The 19,002-nt window shown below is 46.0% G+C and overlaps 1 protein-coding gene across 2 annotated transcripts in view; it reads left to right on the forward strand.

Annotated features, from left to right (window-relative positions):
- Positions 1 to 19,002, forward strand: part of SLC49A4 (solute carrier family 49 member 4) — a 267,167-nt gene that overhangs the window by 220,938 nt on the left and 27,227 nt on the right. For both annotated transcript variants that reach the window (XM_063934048.1, XM_063934049.1), the window contains exon 7: positions 13,195 to 13,322. In XM_063934048.1, the coding sequence (XP_063790118.1) occupies positions 13,195 to 13,322 (128 nt within the window). The remainder of the gene's footprint in view (positions 1 to 13,194; positions 13,323 to 19,002) is intronic.

Here is a 19,002-nt window from a genome sequence, read left to right on the forward strand (position 1 = left end):
CTTACTGTCATCAGCTTATACCCCTGAGACTCCCTGTGCTTACTGATGTTCCGGTTGTGCTCGATAGCGGACTCTCTCAATGCAGCCACCGAGATACCTCTCCAGTTAGGTCTGTACTCTTGTTCTCAGTGCCTCCTTTAACCCGTCCATTAATACAGAAACAGCTACCTCCCTATGATGTGCATTATCTTTAATGTCCTCGATCCCAGTGTATCTAGCCATTTCCTGCAGTGCTCGATGGAAATATTCGGATGCCATTTCACCTTCCTTTTGTCTTATGGAGAAAATTTTATTCCATTTGACAACAGTAGGGAAATACACTCCTAGTTGCAGATTGATTCGCTTTACGTTCTGATTGTATTCATCAGTGAGGGGTACTTCTGCATCTAACTTACTGTCTGCTATGAATTTCGTGGTGTCAATATTTGAGGGTAAACACACTCGTAGCACTGCTCGCCAATCTTTATTTGTGGGCTCATGGGCTTTACCTAACTCTTTAATGAACCTCTGGCATCCGACTAGATCTTTTCTGGGATCGGGAAATTCTGACATAATTGACCTTAACTCTGCTCGGGACCAAGGACAATGCATGGCAATGTTCCTGATGGGAGTTACTCCTTGATTGTCAGTTCTCCGTTGGTAACAGTAATCACCCTGACCGGATTTAATTCAATTATGTCATTCTGGTTTGACTCTCTAATGTGAGGGGCTATTGTTTCTGCATAGTGTATGGTACCGTACTTACCTGTTGACACAACCTCACTAATCCCTCCTCTAGGGGGCCTTGCTACAACTCTTGGTGGTTGGGCCATGCCCACCTGGGTGTCTTGTATGGTGGCTGCTAGAGAGAGTGCCGATATCGTGCTGGGCTCATCTTCCTGCTCACAATCCTGGGGAAAATTTAAAACGGGATACAGCTGGCAAGGGTTAGCGTTAGTACATTTATCAATCACATTCCTATCCTGTACTAATGCACCATTGCTTGTTGCCACTTTCTTCCCCACAATATATGGTGGTGGTGGTGCGGTCACCATTGTTTTCCCGCTAGGTTTGGAACCTGCTTCGCGAGCTAATTCCCTTTGCACATCCCCCTCTTGCTGCCATAAATTTGAACAATCTGTGTGTCTAATCCTTTATTTTCTGGATTTTATCAGACATATCCTTATCCTTAGGTTCTGCAATACCTCTGGTTCAAAGCTGCCCACCCTAGGGAATGGTACCCTATCTTTGTCAGTCATGCGTACCCATTCAGACAAAGTCTTCAGTGTGTGGACCATATTTTCCACACATAACAAACCTCGCTGACCCCTTGGGCCGCGGCTCTTCAACCTGAACCCTGGCTACCATACATCCACCGCTTGTGCAATTGGATCCCATCGCGTACTTTTTCCTTTTACGCAATCCCCAATGCACGACACGGATAGTGTCTAGTTCTTAGAGCGCTCTAGTTCTAGTTCTTAGAGCGTTTTCACCCACTCCTTCTCCGCTGAGTACCACGACTCACTCCAATAGTGACCACCGCGTACCCAGTGAGGTCGACCTAATTGGTTTATATTTACTGGAAGTGTTAGGAGTGACTTACCCTTTCCAGCAAATATCCACCGCTGGAGATTTTCCTGAGAGAGACCAGCGAAAACTCCCTATGCACTTTTTATACACAAATCACGCTTGCATATGCTCTACACAGCGCTAATGATACCGCGATTTTACGCAAAAGCTTGTAAAGGGGTATCAAGTTGCGCTATATATCGCACCCATAAACGCGCGGTAAAATCGCACAGCGTATAAGTACTTGTTACCTATCTGCCGTACGACCACGAGTCGATGTACAAACTGCAACCCTCAGCCGGAGCGTAACAAAAAACCCTTTTTACTTCAATACTACACAATGCACAATTCCCTATTACGCTACTTTGCAAATCTCCTCACGATTTGCGTATTTCAATCTATACTAACGTGAGTCAGCCGCCTCACGCCGCCAAGCCTCCATTTACTTGGTGTACCACGAATTCCACGGGGTTCAACTCACTCACTCCTGCTTTCACTCATTCACATATGCTTTGTTTTTCTGTACAGAAAATTTTCACTCGTTCTGATTGTCCGCTTTACCCCCAGAGGCAATACAGTTTAAACAAAAGTTTTATACTAATCTGCTTTAGAAACCGGGTAGTTTTGTGCTATTGTAGCATGGCTACTGTCCCACCTTTTAACGAAACGACACTATGGTGTAATTTGTACTTAGCGCCCGCACTATTACGTACTTTGCGTAAACACGCGACCGTACGTGTCTTTTCCGCTGCGTGCACAGTCCTGTACTTTGTCCGAGACACGTGTACAAAACCGTGCGTCCGCAATAAACAAATCCTACAACCTCTATAAATGTGAGCAATGCTAACTATAATTGCTCACAAGCACAACCCACGCTTGTTATGTGTAACCTTTAACGACCGGGCCAGACCTGCGTGTTGTACTTTATATTTACTTCCTTAAACACTTATATTTTAGTTTTAACTATATAGCAACAAATGTATCCGATTTCACACAGATCTAAATGAATCTAGCAATTGATAATGTCAATTATTATCTTAAAACATAAAGCTATACACTGTTACCGTGGAGCCGCTATGGCCGCTAGACTTATTACACACACTACGGACTAAGTACGCTATTTGCGTACTGAGTAATGTATTTGATTCGCACTTAGTGTATCAGACGCCGTGCCGTGGGTACAACGTACACGCGGCACGTACGCACACTGATTGAAATACTGTAAACTTTATTAATGAAACAATGTAATGATATGCTTATACTTTAAACCTTAACAGCAAAGCACTGCAACGATGTTAATACCTTTAAACCTTAAGTAGCGCTGGTGATACAAAGTATCCGCAGTGCATACACCTTAACAATGCTTATACACTTTAAACAGGTTAAACTACTTTAAAAGCCCAGGCAGGAAAGAGGAAACACAACACCGTTTGTATTTGAAACCACAGGGTTCTAAGGCCTCCGTGGATTGATTCTAATAAAAGGTAAAACAATACAAGTCATACACTACAAACTAACAAGTAAATCTAAACAGAATAATGGAGAATAATGGCTACAAAGAATATACATACGTGAGAATGTTTCGCAGGCGCAACCTGAATTCAGTCCTCAGCTATCAGGGAGAAAGCCTTCAGAGTCTTGTGTGTCCAAGCCTGCTGCAAGCTCTATTTATTCACTTCATCCAAAACAATACAATGGTCACTGTAATCCCTTTGTTCATTGGACACAGGGATATGTCTCTACATTACAGCAAAGGTCATAGGTGGATTTGAAAAGGTGGGCTGTGTCTTTCCCCAACTGCTCTAGTGGGTGGTATCCTCTGGATTCCCCCCCCCCCCCCCCCCCCACATACACAATACACAGTAAACACAGTCAATGTTCATATTCTACTTTTGCATATAACTATACGCAGGAACATGCAAGCTTCGCCTAACTAACACCGGAATGTTACTCTCAAAATACCCTACAGCTGGATACTAGACATCACCTTTCAACCATTATCTGACCCTTCCTATCATGCAAAGAGGAATCTCTTTGTCCAGGAACTGTTTAAACTAACATTACTCGCTGACATGGTCTAGGGGAACTATGGGTACAAATGCATTATTTGGGTTAGATATGCAATGTTCTAATAACACGCTACACGCTCACAAACTCTACCGTAAATACCCATACCACGTGCAGGGTCGCCGGAGCGACTCCTACGCAAACTGCGTATCACGTACAGGATCGCTGGAGCGACTCCTATGCAAATTGCGGATATGTGCACGCACGGGGGACCAGGTGCACGAGCAGCGTGCATGTGCATGAGGGGTTAGTACAAGGGGTATGCATCATGATATTTTTCGACTTTGACAGTCCACCCTTTGGCAGTCAACAATAATTGCCACTACCCAAACAATTAAGCGGAAAAATATATAATACAAGGAAATACCTATAAATGTTTGGGTGGAGGGAGGAGAGGAGAAGGTGGGAAATGTATGACCTAGAGGGATAGTAAAAGCATGTATGTATGAAATTCATGTCTGAGGGGTCATGTATCATCGTGCCGTACATGTTCTAGATAAGCTTCGAGGTATTGCGAAGTATACATTAAATCCTTCTTATCCCGTATTAAGGGTCTGTAAGTGGGCTAACAAACACTACCGAGCTCTTTTCGGCTTCTTGTTCCAACAAATGGGGTGCACATTAGTTGATGATACATGGAGAGGGAAAATATGTGAGTGCTAATATATGTACCTATATCACCTGTCGACTATGTGTGTCACTACCTGAAGATCGTAGAGATGAAGATAAGAAACATATGTCACAAATACATTCATATGATAATGTGCGTAATTGTCCTTGGGCGTCTGTTGAAGTCTTGTCCGGATAGGTGTATCTTTGCTGTGGGTGATAAGCAAAGTTTTTCAAGTGTCCATACGAAGTCTTTTAAAGTCTCTAAAGTGTCTCGCAAAGTCTGTGAAAATGTTCATCAAAGGTCTGTAGAACTGTTCATCAAAGTCTTCTTCCGAGTGGATGTCTTTTTACCTTGGAGAAAAACAAAGGAGAAACGGGTGAAAGAAACGGACCGTGGAATCACGTCTTATCACAACATTGTCTCGATTGATGGGTCATAAATTAAACCAGTTGTTGTAACAATGCCCTCGCTCCTCAAACTCATCACTCTGGTACTGCGCTTGCAATGCATTAAAATCCGAACACATCTAAATATCACACCAATCATTATGACAACTCCCAGGATACACACGAGAAATTTTTCTACATTCACGAAAACATTTTGAGCCCATTCTCCTAAACCTGAGAACCAATTGCGTGGGTTCAACCATGAAACCCAGCCGGTCAGTTCATTACTCACAGCAGTAAGGGTAAGGTTGTGTCTCCTTCGGAACTCCCACTTCAATTGCAAGATATCGTCCATCTTTTGATCTATGACCTCGGTTGGGTCATCGGTGCTGTTTGTGATATACGTACAGCACTTCACACCATACTGAGTTGCTAGGGTGACACAATACCCGCCTGTCACCGCTGTGATGTAATTGAGAACCATCCTGTGCTGGATCAGTTCCGTTTTGTAAGCTTGCAACTCCCTCCCAGTATACCTGAAGGTGTCATCATACATCTCGGTGATATTGTCTATCAGGTTCGCTAGCGCATTAATATACCTAAAATTTATAACTCCTCTGGCGGTACGGGTGATATCTATCGCGAGTAGGTATTGAATCCCGGTGGATTCGTGGATCAAATCAGAGGCTGCGTGCTCTGTCCTATCTATAAGGTGTCTCTTAACGTGTACGTAGTGAGTGTAAGGAGCTTGAGCATTGCGGTGAACGTCTTTCATCTTATCATGGGTAATGGTCTTATAAGTATTCTCCAATCTGTTAGCAAGAGGATGCAATCGCAGCATTTAGTTGTTATGGAGGTGGCTTCTCATCACTGTAAACTTATAGGGGGAAATCCAATTACGGATTGGAAATACAAAAAAACCTGCAACCTGATTTGTTGTTCAGTTGCGAGACTGAAAATGGGATGCAGTGATTTTTATAGAAATCACTATAATTTTTTTACGCACTTCCAGAGCAAGTCTGATTTTTTTTTTCCCCTAAAATCTTCATTTCTCTTACGTCCTAGAGCAGGGCTGGCCAAACCGGTACTCGAGATCTACCAACAGTTCATGTTTTCCAGGTCTCCTGGAGATCTGTAGAATGGTCAGTTAGGAATGAATGCAGCACATCTTAATTAGTAATGACTACACCTGTGCACTAGCTAGGTGGTCTGGAAAATGTGAACTGTTGGTAGATCTCGAGGACTGGTTTGGCTAGCTCTGTCCTAGAGGATGCTGATATTAGTACCATGGGGTATAGACGGGTCCACCAGGAGCCATTGGCACTTTAACAGTTTAATAGTGTGGGCTGGCTCCTCCCTCTATGCCCCTCCTACCAGACTCGGTTTAGAAAATGTGCCCGGAGGAGCCGGTCACAGCTAGGGGAGTTCTCTTAGAAAAAAGTTTTTTTTTCTTTCTTTTTTCAGAGTTTGTTATTTTACAGGGAGGCTGCTGGCGACAGCCTTCCTGCAGCGAGGGACTGAGGTGGGGGAGCAGTGTCCGCCCTGAGGGGTCTTGAGCCACTGCCCCCGCTGAGTGGACATTGAGCTCCAGAGGGGTCCGATCGCGCCGCACCACAGGAGAACACTCGCCCCAGCAGCCAGCCGCCACCCCCTCAGGGAGCTGAAGTGTGGTGAGTGAGTCACTGTCCCCCCTTGCATGCGGGGGACTGTGTGAAGAGGGCGGCTAGAGGGTCGGAGCACGGTCTTAACCGCACTCCTGGAAGGCTCAGCGGTACTGCAGTGGGGTGCTGGGAGGGGTGCCCTGGGCCAGCTCCGGACCCTACACTAACCACAACAAGCCTGTCGGGGTCTGTGGATCCAGGCCAGCACAAAATCCTCCGGCCAGTATAATCTTTCAAAGAGCGGTAAGACAGCGCCATTGAGGGGGCGGAGCTTCTCAGAGAGGACACAGCAGCGCTCAGCGCCATTTTCCTGCCTGCAGCTCACTGCCAGTGGATACACAGGTCCCTCCAGAGCGACTCCAGCTATCTGTACGGTACCAGGGGGTTGTAGAAGGGAGGGGAGGCTGTGTGAAGACTGTGACACCTATTAAGGGACACAGTCAGCATGGGTTTAGGGTCTCCCTATACCTATATAGCGCTGTGTGTGGATTTGGCTCCAATCTCTGTGTCTCTCTGCCATTCTTGGGGGGTAAACTCTGTCTGCCCAGTACCCTGTGTTTGTGGGGTGTTTGGTGGGCGTGTGACAACATGTCTTGGGACACTGTTTCATATGCTGCAGAGGATTTGTCTTCCCAGGAAGACTCCATTCCATGTAATCAGGATTGTACTGTTTTAGCACAGATCCCAGCTAGAGAGCCAGAATGGTTAGTCTTTCTGAGGGGGACTATTTCTCAGATTTCTGATAGAGTTGCTAGGACTGAGCATGCCACTCAGGACCTCCAGTCCTCTATGGTTGTATGGTCTGATACTGCCTCCTCGGGGTCCCCTGCGGTGCATTCTCACAAACGTGCACTTGCAATTATGCAGGATGACACGGACAACGACTCTGACGCTGCAGACGGTGACGGGGATGTGTTGAGGGGGACAGCATCACTTGCCAAGGGGGTGCAGTTGATGATTGAGGCTGTTAGGGATGTTTTACACGTTTCAGACACAGCTCCGGATCAGGTGGAGGAGGCCTTCTTTACAGATAAGAAGCCCCCCCTCACATTCCTGGCATCCAAAAAATGCTATCTTTGAATAGGCATGGGAAACTCCGGAAAAGAAATTCCATATTCCCAAGAGAGTCTTGGTTGCTTTTCCCTTCCCAGAGGAAGATAGGAAGAAATGGGAGTCCCCACCAATAGTCGACGCCTCTGTCTCCAGGCTGTCCAAATAGGTGGTTTTACCGGTCCCGGGATCTACCGCGTTAAAGGTTCCGGGAGATCGCAAGGTGGATGCTACACTGAAATCCACTTACACGGCTTCAGGGGCTATTTTGCGGCCTACTATAGCCTGCGGGTTTTACTTATGAGTTTTAGATGGTATAAAATTTATTTGTGATAATTGTTTTATTATATTGTGTGGTCACTCCTAAAGATTATATATTATATTTTATTTTTCTTATCTACATCCAATATTGGATTATTAATAAAACAATTTATATCTAAGTGTGATCCTGTTGCGCACAGATTGTTTTTTTCTGCTTACTATAGCCTGTGCTTGGATTGCTAAAGCTATTGCCAGGTGGTCAATCACTCTGCAGGAGGAATCGACTACGCTGGATAAAAGTGACGTTGATTTATTTTTACGTAATATTAAGGATTCTGCAGGGTTCCTGGTGGATTCAGTAAAGGACCTGGGTTCCATGGCTGCGGGGATCTTCTCCATGTCCGTCTCGGCTCGCAGCGGTCTCTGGCTGCGCAACTGGTCTGTGGAAGCGGAATCCAGGAAGTGTGTAGAGGGCCTACCATACAAAGGTCATGCTCTCTTTGGGGAGGCGCTGTATGCGTGGATTGCCACGGCTACCGCAGGTAAGTCTCCTTTTCTCCCCTCAGCTGCACCAGCTACAAATAAGTCTTTTTTTTTTTTTTTTTTTATCAGCCACGTCAGTCCTTTCGGCCCGCGAGGTCTAGAAAGAACAAGCCTTCGAACACCTTCTTCAGAGGTGGTCGTGCCAAAGGATAGAAACCTTCTCCCGCAGGTTCCCAGACCCAGAAGCCCGCTTCTGTTACCCCTAAATCCTCCGCATGATGGTGGACAGCTAGGCCTGGAGGAGGGTCAGGTGGGGGCAAGACTCTGGCAGTTCAGCCACGTCTGGGTGTCGTCAGGTCTGGACCCCTGGGTCCTAGATATAGTGTCCAGAGGGTACAGACTAGAGTTTCAAGATCCCCCGCCTCACCGTTTCTTCATGTCAGGCTTGCCAGCCCTGCTGGGGTCATTGTTCCGGTCCCACTTCAGCAGTGGAACAAGGGTTATTATTCGAACCTTTTTGTGGTACCAAAACCGGATGGTTCGGTACTGCCTATTCTAAATTTAAAGTCTTTGAACCCTTATCTCAGGGAGCTCAAATTCAAGATGGAATCTCTGAGAGCTGTCATCTGAGGACTGACTGTCTCTGGACATCAAGGATGCAGCATATCTCAGGTTTGTGCTGTTGGACGATCACTATAATTTCCAGGCGCTGCCGTTTGGCCTCTCCACAGCACAGAGGATCTTCACCAAGGTGATGGAGGAGATGATGCTTCTCCTCCGCAAACAGGGGGTGAACATAATTCCATATCTGGATGATCTCCTGATCAAAGCATCGTCCAGGGAGAGGTTGTTGCGGTCCATCACACTCGCAACACAGCTGCTCAGGAAGCACAGTTGGATCCTGAACCTTCCAATGCTCATCTGCAGCCGACAAGGCGGCTGTCTTTCCTGGGAATGATCCTCGACACGGAAGTGCAGAGGGTATTTCTCCCGGTGGAGAAAGCATTGGTGATTCAAACAATGGTCCAGGATGTCCTGAAGCCTACCCGGATATCGGTTGATCAATGCATACGCCTTCTGGGGAAGATGGTTGCCGCCTACGAGGCTCTGCAGTACGGCATGTTTCATGCTCGACCATTTTAGCTGGACCTCTTGGACCAGTGGTCGGGCTCTCACCTACACATGCACAAGAGGATACGCCTGTCTCCGAAAGCCAGGATTTCACTCCTCTGGTGGCTGCAACTTCCGCACCTTCTGGAAGGGAGAAGGTTCGGAATTCAGGACTGGATCCTTTTAACCACAGATGCAAGTCTAAGAGGTTGGGGAGCAGTCGCTCTTGGGGAAACCTTTCAGGGACGATGGTCGGATCAAGAATCACTTCTCCCAATAAACTTCCTGGAACTCAGGGCTGTGTACAATGCCCTTCGGCAAGCAGCACACCTTCTACAGGATCGGGCTGTTCAGTTGCAGTCGGACAATGTGACCACAGTGGCCTACATAAACCGACAAGGTGGAACGAAGAGCAGGGCTGCCATGTCAGAGCTGTCAAAAATCCTCATCTGGGCAGAAAGGCACGCGGTGGTGATGTCGGCAATCTTCATTCCAGGCGTAGACAACTGGGAAGCAGACTTCCTCAGCAGATACGATCTCCATCCAGGGAGTGGCGTCTCCATTCGGAGGTGTTCGAGGAGGTAACCGGTTGGTGGGGGGTTCCTCACATAGACATGATGGCCTCCCGCCTCAACAAGAAGCTACGGAGATACTGTTCTAGGTCAAGAGACCCACAGGCAGTGGTGGTGGATGCACTGGTAACACCGTGGGTGTTCAAGTCAGTGTATGTGTTCCCTCCACTTCCTCTGATACCAAAGGTTCTTCAGCTCGTGAGAAGAACAAAGGTTCTGGCAATCCTCATTGCTCCGGACTGGCCTACTAGGTCTTGGTACGCGGATCTACTAAATCTTCTGTTGGAAGATCCACGGCCTTTACCTCTTCGGGAGGATCTGCTCCTGCTGGGGCCATTCGCTTATCAAGACTTACCGTGGCTACGTTTGACGGCATGGCGGTTGAACGCCATATCTTAGCTCGTAAAGGTATCCCGAGTGAGGTCATTCCTACCCTGATTCAAGCTAGGAAGGGAGTAACGTCTAAACATTACCTTAGGATTTGGAAAAAGTATGTGTCTTGGTGTGAATCTAAGAAGTTTCCTATGGTGGAGTTTCAACTAGGACGGTTTCTCCTTTTTCTACAAGCAGGTGTGGATGTGAGCCTACGCTTAGGCGCCATAAAAGTCCAGATTTCGGCCTTGTCTATTTTCTTCTAGAAACAATTGGCTGCTCTCCCTGAGGTTCAGACATTCTTGACAGGGGTTCTGCACATCCAATCACGCTTTGTGCCTCCTACGGCACCTTGGGATCCTAATGTGGTGCAGCAGTTCCTGCAATCGGATTGGTTTGAGCCTTTACAGGAGGTGGACGTCAAGTTTCTTACTTGGAAGACGGTCACACTGTTGGCATTAGCATCTGCTAGACTTGTGTCAGAATTGGGGGCATTGTCATGCAAGAGCCCCTACTTGATTTTCCATGAAGACAGAGCTGAGCTCAGAACGCGTCAGCAATTTCTTCCAAAGGTTATGTCTGCTTTTCATATCAACCAACCTACTGTGGTGCCAGTGGCTACTGACTCCTCAATTGCCTCAAAGTCCTTGGATGTTTTGAGGGCTTTGAAAATATATGTGAAGAGAACTTCTCGTCACAGGAAGTTGGACACTCTGTTTGTCCTTCATGATCCCAACAAGGTTGGGTGTCTGACTTGGGGACTGCCCTTGGGTATCCGTTCACATGGTCGACCATGTTATGGTCGACAGTCATTAGGTCGACCACTATTGGTCGACATTGACATGGTCGACACATGAAAGGTCGACACATGAAAAGATCGACATGCGTTTTTTAACTTTTTTTTCTTTTGGGGAACTTTTACATACTTTACGATCCACGTGGACTACGATTGGAACGGTAATCTGTGCCGAGCGAAGCGGTAGCGGTGCGAAGGCACCATGCCCGAAGCATGGCGAGCGAAGCGAGCCATGCGAGGGGACGCGGTGCACACTAATTGGGGTTCCCAGTCACTTTACGCAAAAAACTACACCAAAAAAAGTTAAAAAACTCATGTCGACCTTTTCATGTGTCGTCCATGTCGACCATGTCAATGTCGACCAATAGTGGTCGACCTAATGACTGTCGACCATAACATTGTAGACCATTCATACCGGAACCCTTCCCTTGATGGCGACGCTTGGGACTCTATATGATTGAATAGTACTAAATGTTCTGTCAGCGTCTACATCAAGGAGAACTCCTGTAAAATCTACACACGCTGGTATCTCGTCCCAGAACGCTTACACCAAATATATCCCAACACGTCAAAATTATGTTGGTGCCGTTGTGGTCAAATAGACTCTTATTTTCATATTTGGTAGAGTTGCCCTAAGATTGCTACCCCTTCCATCCACCCCCCAAGACGCTCCTCTTATGTGCCCCAGCCTGTCAGCTATCTAAGTATGAAAACAAATTGGCTCTCCATATAGCCTGTGCAGCTAAGCTCCAAGTTGCTAGGTTGTGGAAACAATCCACCCGCCACCCATCATGAACTTGTGAGCCGTATCTGGTTTGTAGCAAAGATGGAGCACCTTTCTTCCCTGATGGAACAACACCGTGGACAAATTTCACGGCATTTGGTGGCCCTGCTATGCTAAATTTCAACTGGCTCTTCCAGGCCTCTCAATTGTTTGTTTGTTCCCCCCCCCCCCCCCCCCCGCGACCCACTCCCTGCTTTACTCTTTTCTGTCCTTTAATTTCTCTTCTTGTCTTTACCTCTTTCCCTTCCCCTTTTCGCTTCCTTTCCTCAATCCCACTCTCTCTTTTCTTTATCTGCTTTTATTTATTTGTTTCACGTTCTCCCGGGGGGTTTCACTGGTTGGCCCCTAGGGATGTACTTTTTCTGTACTTTTTTTTTTTTTTTTTTCGCAGAACATTTAGAGTGTATGACTCTCTAGCCTAGGTAATTTAATGTACAAAATGCTGTTCTCATTTAGGTTCCAGTTTACATCAAGTTGTACCTATGTTTTCTGCATCTCAATTGTATCTCTTCTCTTTATTTGTTGTTGTTGATCATATCTTTTCAATACAAATTTGTGATTTGAAAAAAAAAAAATCTAAAAGGTTGAAGGGCTGACAGACCGGGGTGACACAGAAGGGGTAGACAGTGAGCATAGACAAGAGGGTTAGGAGGAGAGTTGGCTGGATTTGGTGAAGAAGTGGATCTTGAGAGCCCGTTTTGAAGTTTTGTAAAGAGGTGGAGAGTCGGATGGGGAGAGGTAGAGAATTCCGGAGATGGGGAGCAGCACGTGCAAAATCTTGTAGGTCGGAGTGGGAGGAGGTAATCCGTTGGCAGGAGAGACCATGCAAAACTGTCCTGTCCCTATTAAACACAATTGAAGTGTTTTCCACATGGAGAAATTTTCCACTTACTGTACGTTTGTGCGCTTGCGGTGAATTTGGGAGCAGGCGCTGTCTGTGGAATGTTGATCCCAAGCACACCTGCAGAGGAACGTGCATTCCTCCTAACGTAGTGAACTGAAAAATACTGTTTTGTTGATTTTTAAATACAATTTTCATGAGGGATTTTTAAAAAAAATTAAAATTAAAAAAAATTACACATTTGTTTTTGAGAAAATTAAAATGTTTATTTTGAAAATGTTTTAATTTTTATGGAAACCTGTATTGCTGTGTTATATATCTTGAAAACCCTTCAAAAGAGATTTAAAATAAGACAATTCACAACTGTAGCTCAATTAGGTGAGCTGCAAGTGCAATTTATAAAAAAAAAAAAATGTGCATCTTTAAATGCATAGAACGACAAAACCAGTGTGCATATCAGCCTAAGATTAGGGGTTTCTCTATAATAAATGCAGCATTTATTATACCAAATTTCAGTACAGTCTGAAACGGTCAGTTTGAAACCTGTGTTGACTTGTTGTGGAATGACCCGTTACTTATTTAGGCAGTCTGAACAGTATTTCTAAGTAAAGGCATCAGTCTGACCGTTTCCATTGTGTCCTTCCCTCCAGGTTTGCAGATTCTATCCGGGGGATTCTGAAGCCTATTCTGGTATTGCTCTTTGCAGGAGCTGCACTTGCTGCTACGTGGTTCACATTGACCTTTTTAAGTAACATTACTCACCTTCCACTCACCACAGGTAAGAGCATCTGTGGACACTTATTTCAGATATCTACATGTATGTATCTAGGTAATTTCAATGTATTTTATCAGCTTACAATTACAGTGAAACATCTGAAGCCTTCAATATAAAAGCCTTTAAATATACATTTTTCGGTAACTTGTATTTGTACAGTATAACTTCATACTACTGTATAGATGTTTTATTCGACAAATTTCAAGCTACCTGCTACATTAATGCAAGTATCTGGAAAGGAATTTGATCAATGCAGGAACGTCTCTAAACATAGAGCTGGTTTTATTAAATCGCCCTGCAGGGAGTTCTTTCTGTCCTATGCCTAGAGGGTCATTTTCTGTCTTTTGTTGTATTTTGTTTTATTGGTTTTAAGACTACACTTGAGGTCAGACTTCATTTCATTGAATTTCCATGACAATCCTGATTTGCACAGTTGGTGGCAAATGACTTTCCAGGGCTTGGATCGCTAATGATTCATACATCATGCTGATTGTAGAATACTGCATCTCATCTGTTCCTCCTATTCATCACACTTGAATATGCAGATATTTTGTTTTCTGGTCCATAGTATAGCAGAATATAGGTGGTGTTCAGATGTCTGAAAAAGATATGGAGCACAATGCTGTAAATATCTGCAGATGTTGGTGTTGCATATATCCACATAAATACAGTAACATGCTGCTTATGCATCATTTCTCACATGTTGAGTTCCAGTACCAGTTTGATACGTAGAATGCTGTGCAGCATTAATTTTATTTACAAGATGATCGTTGTCATATTTTAAGTTTTATATCCTCTTCACTCCTCTGCAAGACACTAACTGCAGACATTTTAACCAGGTAGAAACCTAGTAATCAAGGCTCTTTCTGGTACTGGGAAACTTTACAGTAGGGGTATTCAACATTCAGCCCTCCATTTGCTGGGGAACTTCACATCCTAGCATGTCCTGCCACAGTTTTGCTATAAGGGCATGCTTAAAACAGTTTTTGGGGATGCTGGGAAGTGTAGTTCCAGAGAAGGTAGAGGGCTACATATTGAATACTGCTGCTTTTACAGGCTATGGTGGCCCGTACAGCCCATATCTGTAAGCTGAATATTCACGAGACTGCGGCCTATGATTTCATAAGGAATTAGTGTTTCATAAAAATGTATGTAGATGACTGGTGCATTTTGAATACAAGCAAAGTGCAGTTTGATGTGAAGCTACTGCCCTTTCTCTTACGTCCTAGAGCAGGGGTGGGGAACCTTTTTTCTACCAAGGGCTATTTGGATATTTATAAAATCCTTGGGGGGCCATACAAAAATTATCAACTTAAAAATTAGCCTGCCCCCAGTAGTTATGCCCCAGTAGATATGCCCCAAGTCAGTAGTTATGCCCCCAGTAGATATACCCCCAGTCAGTTGTTATGCCCCAGTAGATATGCCCCCAGTACATATCCCCCAGTCAGTTATTATGTCCCATTAGATATGCCCCCAGTCAATTGTTATGCCCTATTAGATATACCCCTAGTCAGTTGTTATGCCCCATAAAATATGCTGCATTAGATATGTTCCCTAGTAGCGCCGCTTACACACACACATTGAAAGAAAGAAAAAACACAATACTCACCGGCCCCGCTCCTGGTTCATGGCCGTTGCCCTCCGCCTTGCCGTACCCTCCTCAGAACTATGGGAAAGACGTCATGACATCTCTCCCATAGCACCGCACAGACGCACACTGCCAGAGCTGGAAGCCGGAGCTCAGCAGTGAGCTCCTGCCTCCAGCTGCTGCTGAGGGGAAGAAGCCGGGTGCCCGCTAGTAACAAAATCTCCCTCGGTTAGGTGTGCCTGGCCGGATCAAGTGGCTCTGCGGGCCTTATACGGCACGCCGGCCTGAGGTTCCCCACCCCTGTCCTAGAGGATGCTGAGGTCCACATTAGTACCATGGGAGTATAGACGGGTCCACTAGGAGCCACTGGAACTTTAAGCGTTTGAGAGTGTGGGCTGGCTTCTCCCTCTATGCCTCTCTTACCATACTCTGTTTAGAAAATGTGCCCGGAGGAGCCGGTCACAGCTAGGGGCGTGCTCCAGAATTTCTCTAACGTCCTAGAGGATGCTGGGGACTCCGTAAGGACCATGGGGATAGACGGGCTCCGCAGGAGACATGGGCACTTTAAGAAAGAATTTAATTCCTGGTGTGCACTGGCTCCTCCCTCTATGCCCCTTCTCCAGACCTCAGTTTTATACTGTGCCCAGGCGAGCTGGGTGCTTTTCAGTGAGCTCTCCTGAGTTTACTGATAGAAAGTATTTTGTTAGGTTTTTTATTTTCAGGGAGCCTGCTGGCAACAGACTCCCTGCATCGTGGGACTGAGGGGAGAGAAGCAGCCCTACTCTCTGAAGCTAGGTCCTGCTTCTTAGGCTACTGGACACCATTAGCTCCAGAGGGATTGGTACGCAGAATCTCACCCTCGCCGTTTGTCCCGGAGCCGCGCCGCCGTCCCCCTCGCAGAGCCGGAAGATAGAAGCCGGGTGAGTATGAGAAGCAAGAAGACTTCAGAGGCGGCAGAAGACTTCATGATCTTCACTGAGGTAACGCACAGCACTGCAGCTGTGCGCCATTGCTCCCACACACCTCACATACTCCGGTCACTGTAAGGGTGCAGGGCGCAGGGGGGGGCGCCCTGGGCAGCAATATAAACCTCTTATTTGGCAAAAGGAGCATATATACAGCTGGACACTGTATATATGCATGAGCCCCCGCCAATTTTACACTTTTAGCGGGACAGAAGCCCGGCGTCGAGGGGGCGGGGCTTCTCCCTCAGCACTCACCAGCGCCATGTTTTTCTCCACAGCACCGCTTAGAGGAAGCTCCCCGGACTCTCCCCTGCTTATACCACGGTAGAAGAGAGGGTTTTAAAGAAGAGGGGGGGCACATAATTTGGCGCAGATAATAACAGCGCTACTGAGTTAACATTAAATTGCTGTGTTTTTTCCTGGGTCATATAGCGCTGGGGTGTGTGCTGGCATACTCTCTCTCTGTCTCTCCAAAGGGCCTTGTGGGGGAATTATCTTCAGATGAGCATTCCCTGAGTGTGTGGTGTGTCGGTACGTGTGTGTCGACATGTCTGAGGTAAAAGTCTCTCCTAAGGAGGAGATGGAGCAAATGTGTGTGTGAGTGGTGTCTCCGTCGACAACGCCGACACCTGATTGGATATGTGAAATAAAGTGCTGAGGTAAATTTATTACACAAAAGATTAGAGAACAGACAGGGAATCTACCCATGTCTGTTCCTATGTCGCAGAGACCTTCAGAGTCTCACAACACTCACTATCCAAAATAATAGACACTGATATCGACACGGAGTCTGACTCCAGTGTCGACTACGATAATGCAAAGTTACAGCCAAAACTGGCAGAAAAGTATTCAAAATATGATTATTGTAATAAAAGATGTTTTGCATATCACTGATGACTCATCTGTCCCTGACACGAGGGTACACATGTTTAAGGGAAAGAAAGCTGAGGTAAATTTCCCTCCTCTCATGAAGAAAAAGAGCGGGAATCTCCAGACAAGAAGCTGCAGCTTCCCAAAAAGAATTCTCAGGGAGTATCCTTTCTCTACTAGGGCCAGGATACGATGGGAATCTTCCCCTAGGGTGGACAAAGCTTTGTCACGTTTACCCAAAAGGTAGCGCTGACTTAACAGCTATCCTCAGGGATCCTGCAGGTAGCTTGCAGTAAAAGTACTTTGAAGTCCATTTACACACATTCTGGTACACTACTCGGACCGGCGATTGTGTCGGCATGGGTTTATAGCGCTGTAGCAGCGTGGACAGATACCTTATCAGCGGAGATTGAAACCCTAGATAAGGATACCATGTTATTGACCCTATTATATGTGTGTGTGTGTGTGTATATATATATATATATATATATATATATATATATATATATCTATCAAGAAGCAGTAAAGCAGTCAGCGGCACTCAGGGTCTTAAAGAATCAAGTGTATTAGAATTCACTCCAACTTGGAGTGAATTCTAATACACTTGATTCTTTAAGACCCTGAGTGCCGCTGACTGCTTTACTGCTTCTTGATATACTCAATCACTTCAGAGGGCACCAGGGCCCACTATTCTTCCACAGTGGGAGTGCCAGTCCAAGCTATTCATTTATATATATATATATATATATATATATATATATATATATATATATATATATATATTATAAGATGCTGTCTTATATATATATAAAACATGCCCAAAGAGACATTAGTCTACTGGGTTCTAGAGTCAACGCTATGTCGATTTCTGGTAGAAGTGTCCTGTGGAACATGCAATGGACAGGTGATGCCGACTAAAAGAGGCATATGGAAGGTTTACCTTACAAGGCTGAGGAATTGTGTGGAGAAGGGCTCTCGGACCTGGTCTCCACAGCTATAGCTGGTAATTCTTATCTTTTGCCTTATATTCCCTCACAGCCTAAGAAAGCACGACATTATCAAATGCAGTCCTTTCGGTCGCAGAATAACAAGAAAGTACGAGGAGCGTCCTTTCTTACCAGAGGTAAGGGTACAGGGCACAGTTAGTTCCCAGGAACAGAAGTCCCCCCCGGCCTCTACTACATCCAACGCATGACGCTGGAGCTCCGCTAAGGGAGTCCGCCCCAGTGGGAGCACGTCTTCGACTCTTCAGCCACATCTGAGTACACTCACAGGTAGTTCCCGGGGCAATAAAAAATTGTTTCTCAGGGTTACAAGCTGGAATTCGAAAGGTGCCTCCTCGCTGGTTTTTCCTTATCGGACCTACCGGCTTCTCCCCCAGAAAGGGAGATAATATTAAATACAATTCACACATTGTATCTCCAACAGGTGGTGCTCAAGGTTCCCCTCCTGCAACAAGGAAGGCGATATGACTCAACCTTGGCTGTAGTCCCGAAACGGTACGGTTCGGTCAGACCTATTTTTAATATCATCGCCAGCCTGGAATGGGGGGATTTGATGGTGTATCTAAACATAAAGGCTGCATACCTTCATGTTCCCATTTATCCACCCCATCAGGCGTACCTGACAATTGCGGTACAGGATTGTCATTACCAATTTCAGGATAATTGGCGGAAATAATGGTGCTCCTACGCAAGCAAGGAGTCACAGTTGTCCCATACTTGGACGATCTCCTAATAAGGGCGAGATCAAAAGAGCAGTTGTTGAACAGCATGTCACTTTCGCTGAAGGTGTCACAGCAACACGGCTGGATTCTCAATTTCCCGAGGTCACAGTTGGTTCCTATAACTCGTCTGCCCTTCTTGGGTATGATTCTGGATACAGACCAGAAATGGGTTTACCTTCAGATAGAGAAGGCCCGGGAACTCATGACTCTAGTTAGGGACCTATTGAAACCAAGACCGGTGTCAGTGCATCACTGCACTCGAGTCCTGGGAAAAACATTCCCTTCAGCAGGTTCCATGCGAGGACTTTCCAATGGGACCTACTGGACAAGTGGTCCGGGTCACATCTACAGATTCATCAGTTGATCACCCTATCCCCCAGGGCCAGGGTATCTCTCCTGTGGTGGCTGCAGAGTGCTCACCTTCTAGAGGGCCACAGATTCGGCATTCAGGACTAGATCCTGGTGACCACGGACGCGAGCTCCGAGGCTGGGGAGCAGTCACACAGGGAAGAAATTTCCAAGGTCTTTGGTCAA

This window comes from Pseudophryne corroboree, chromosome 7 (genome assembly GCF_028390025.1).
Source record: "Pseudophryne corroboree isolate aPseCor3 chromosome 7, aPseCor3.hap2, whole genome shotgun sequence".
NCBI lineage: Eukaryota > Metazoa > Chordata > Amphibia > Anura > Myobatrachidae > Pseudophryne > Pseudophryne corroboree.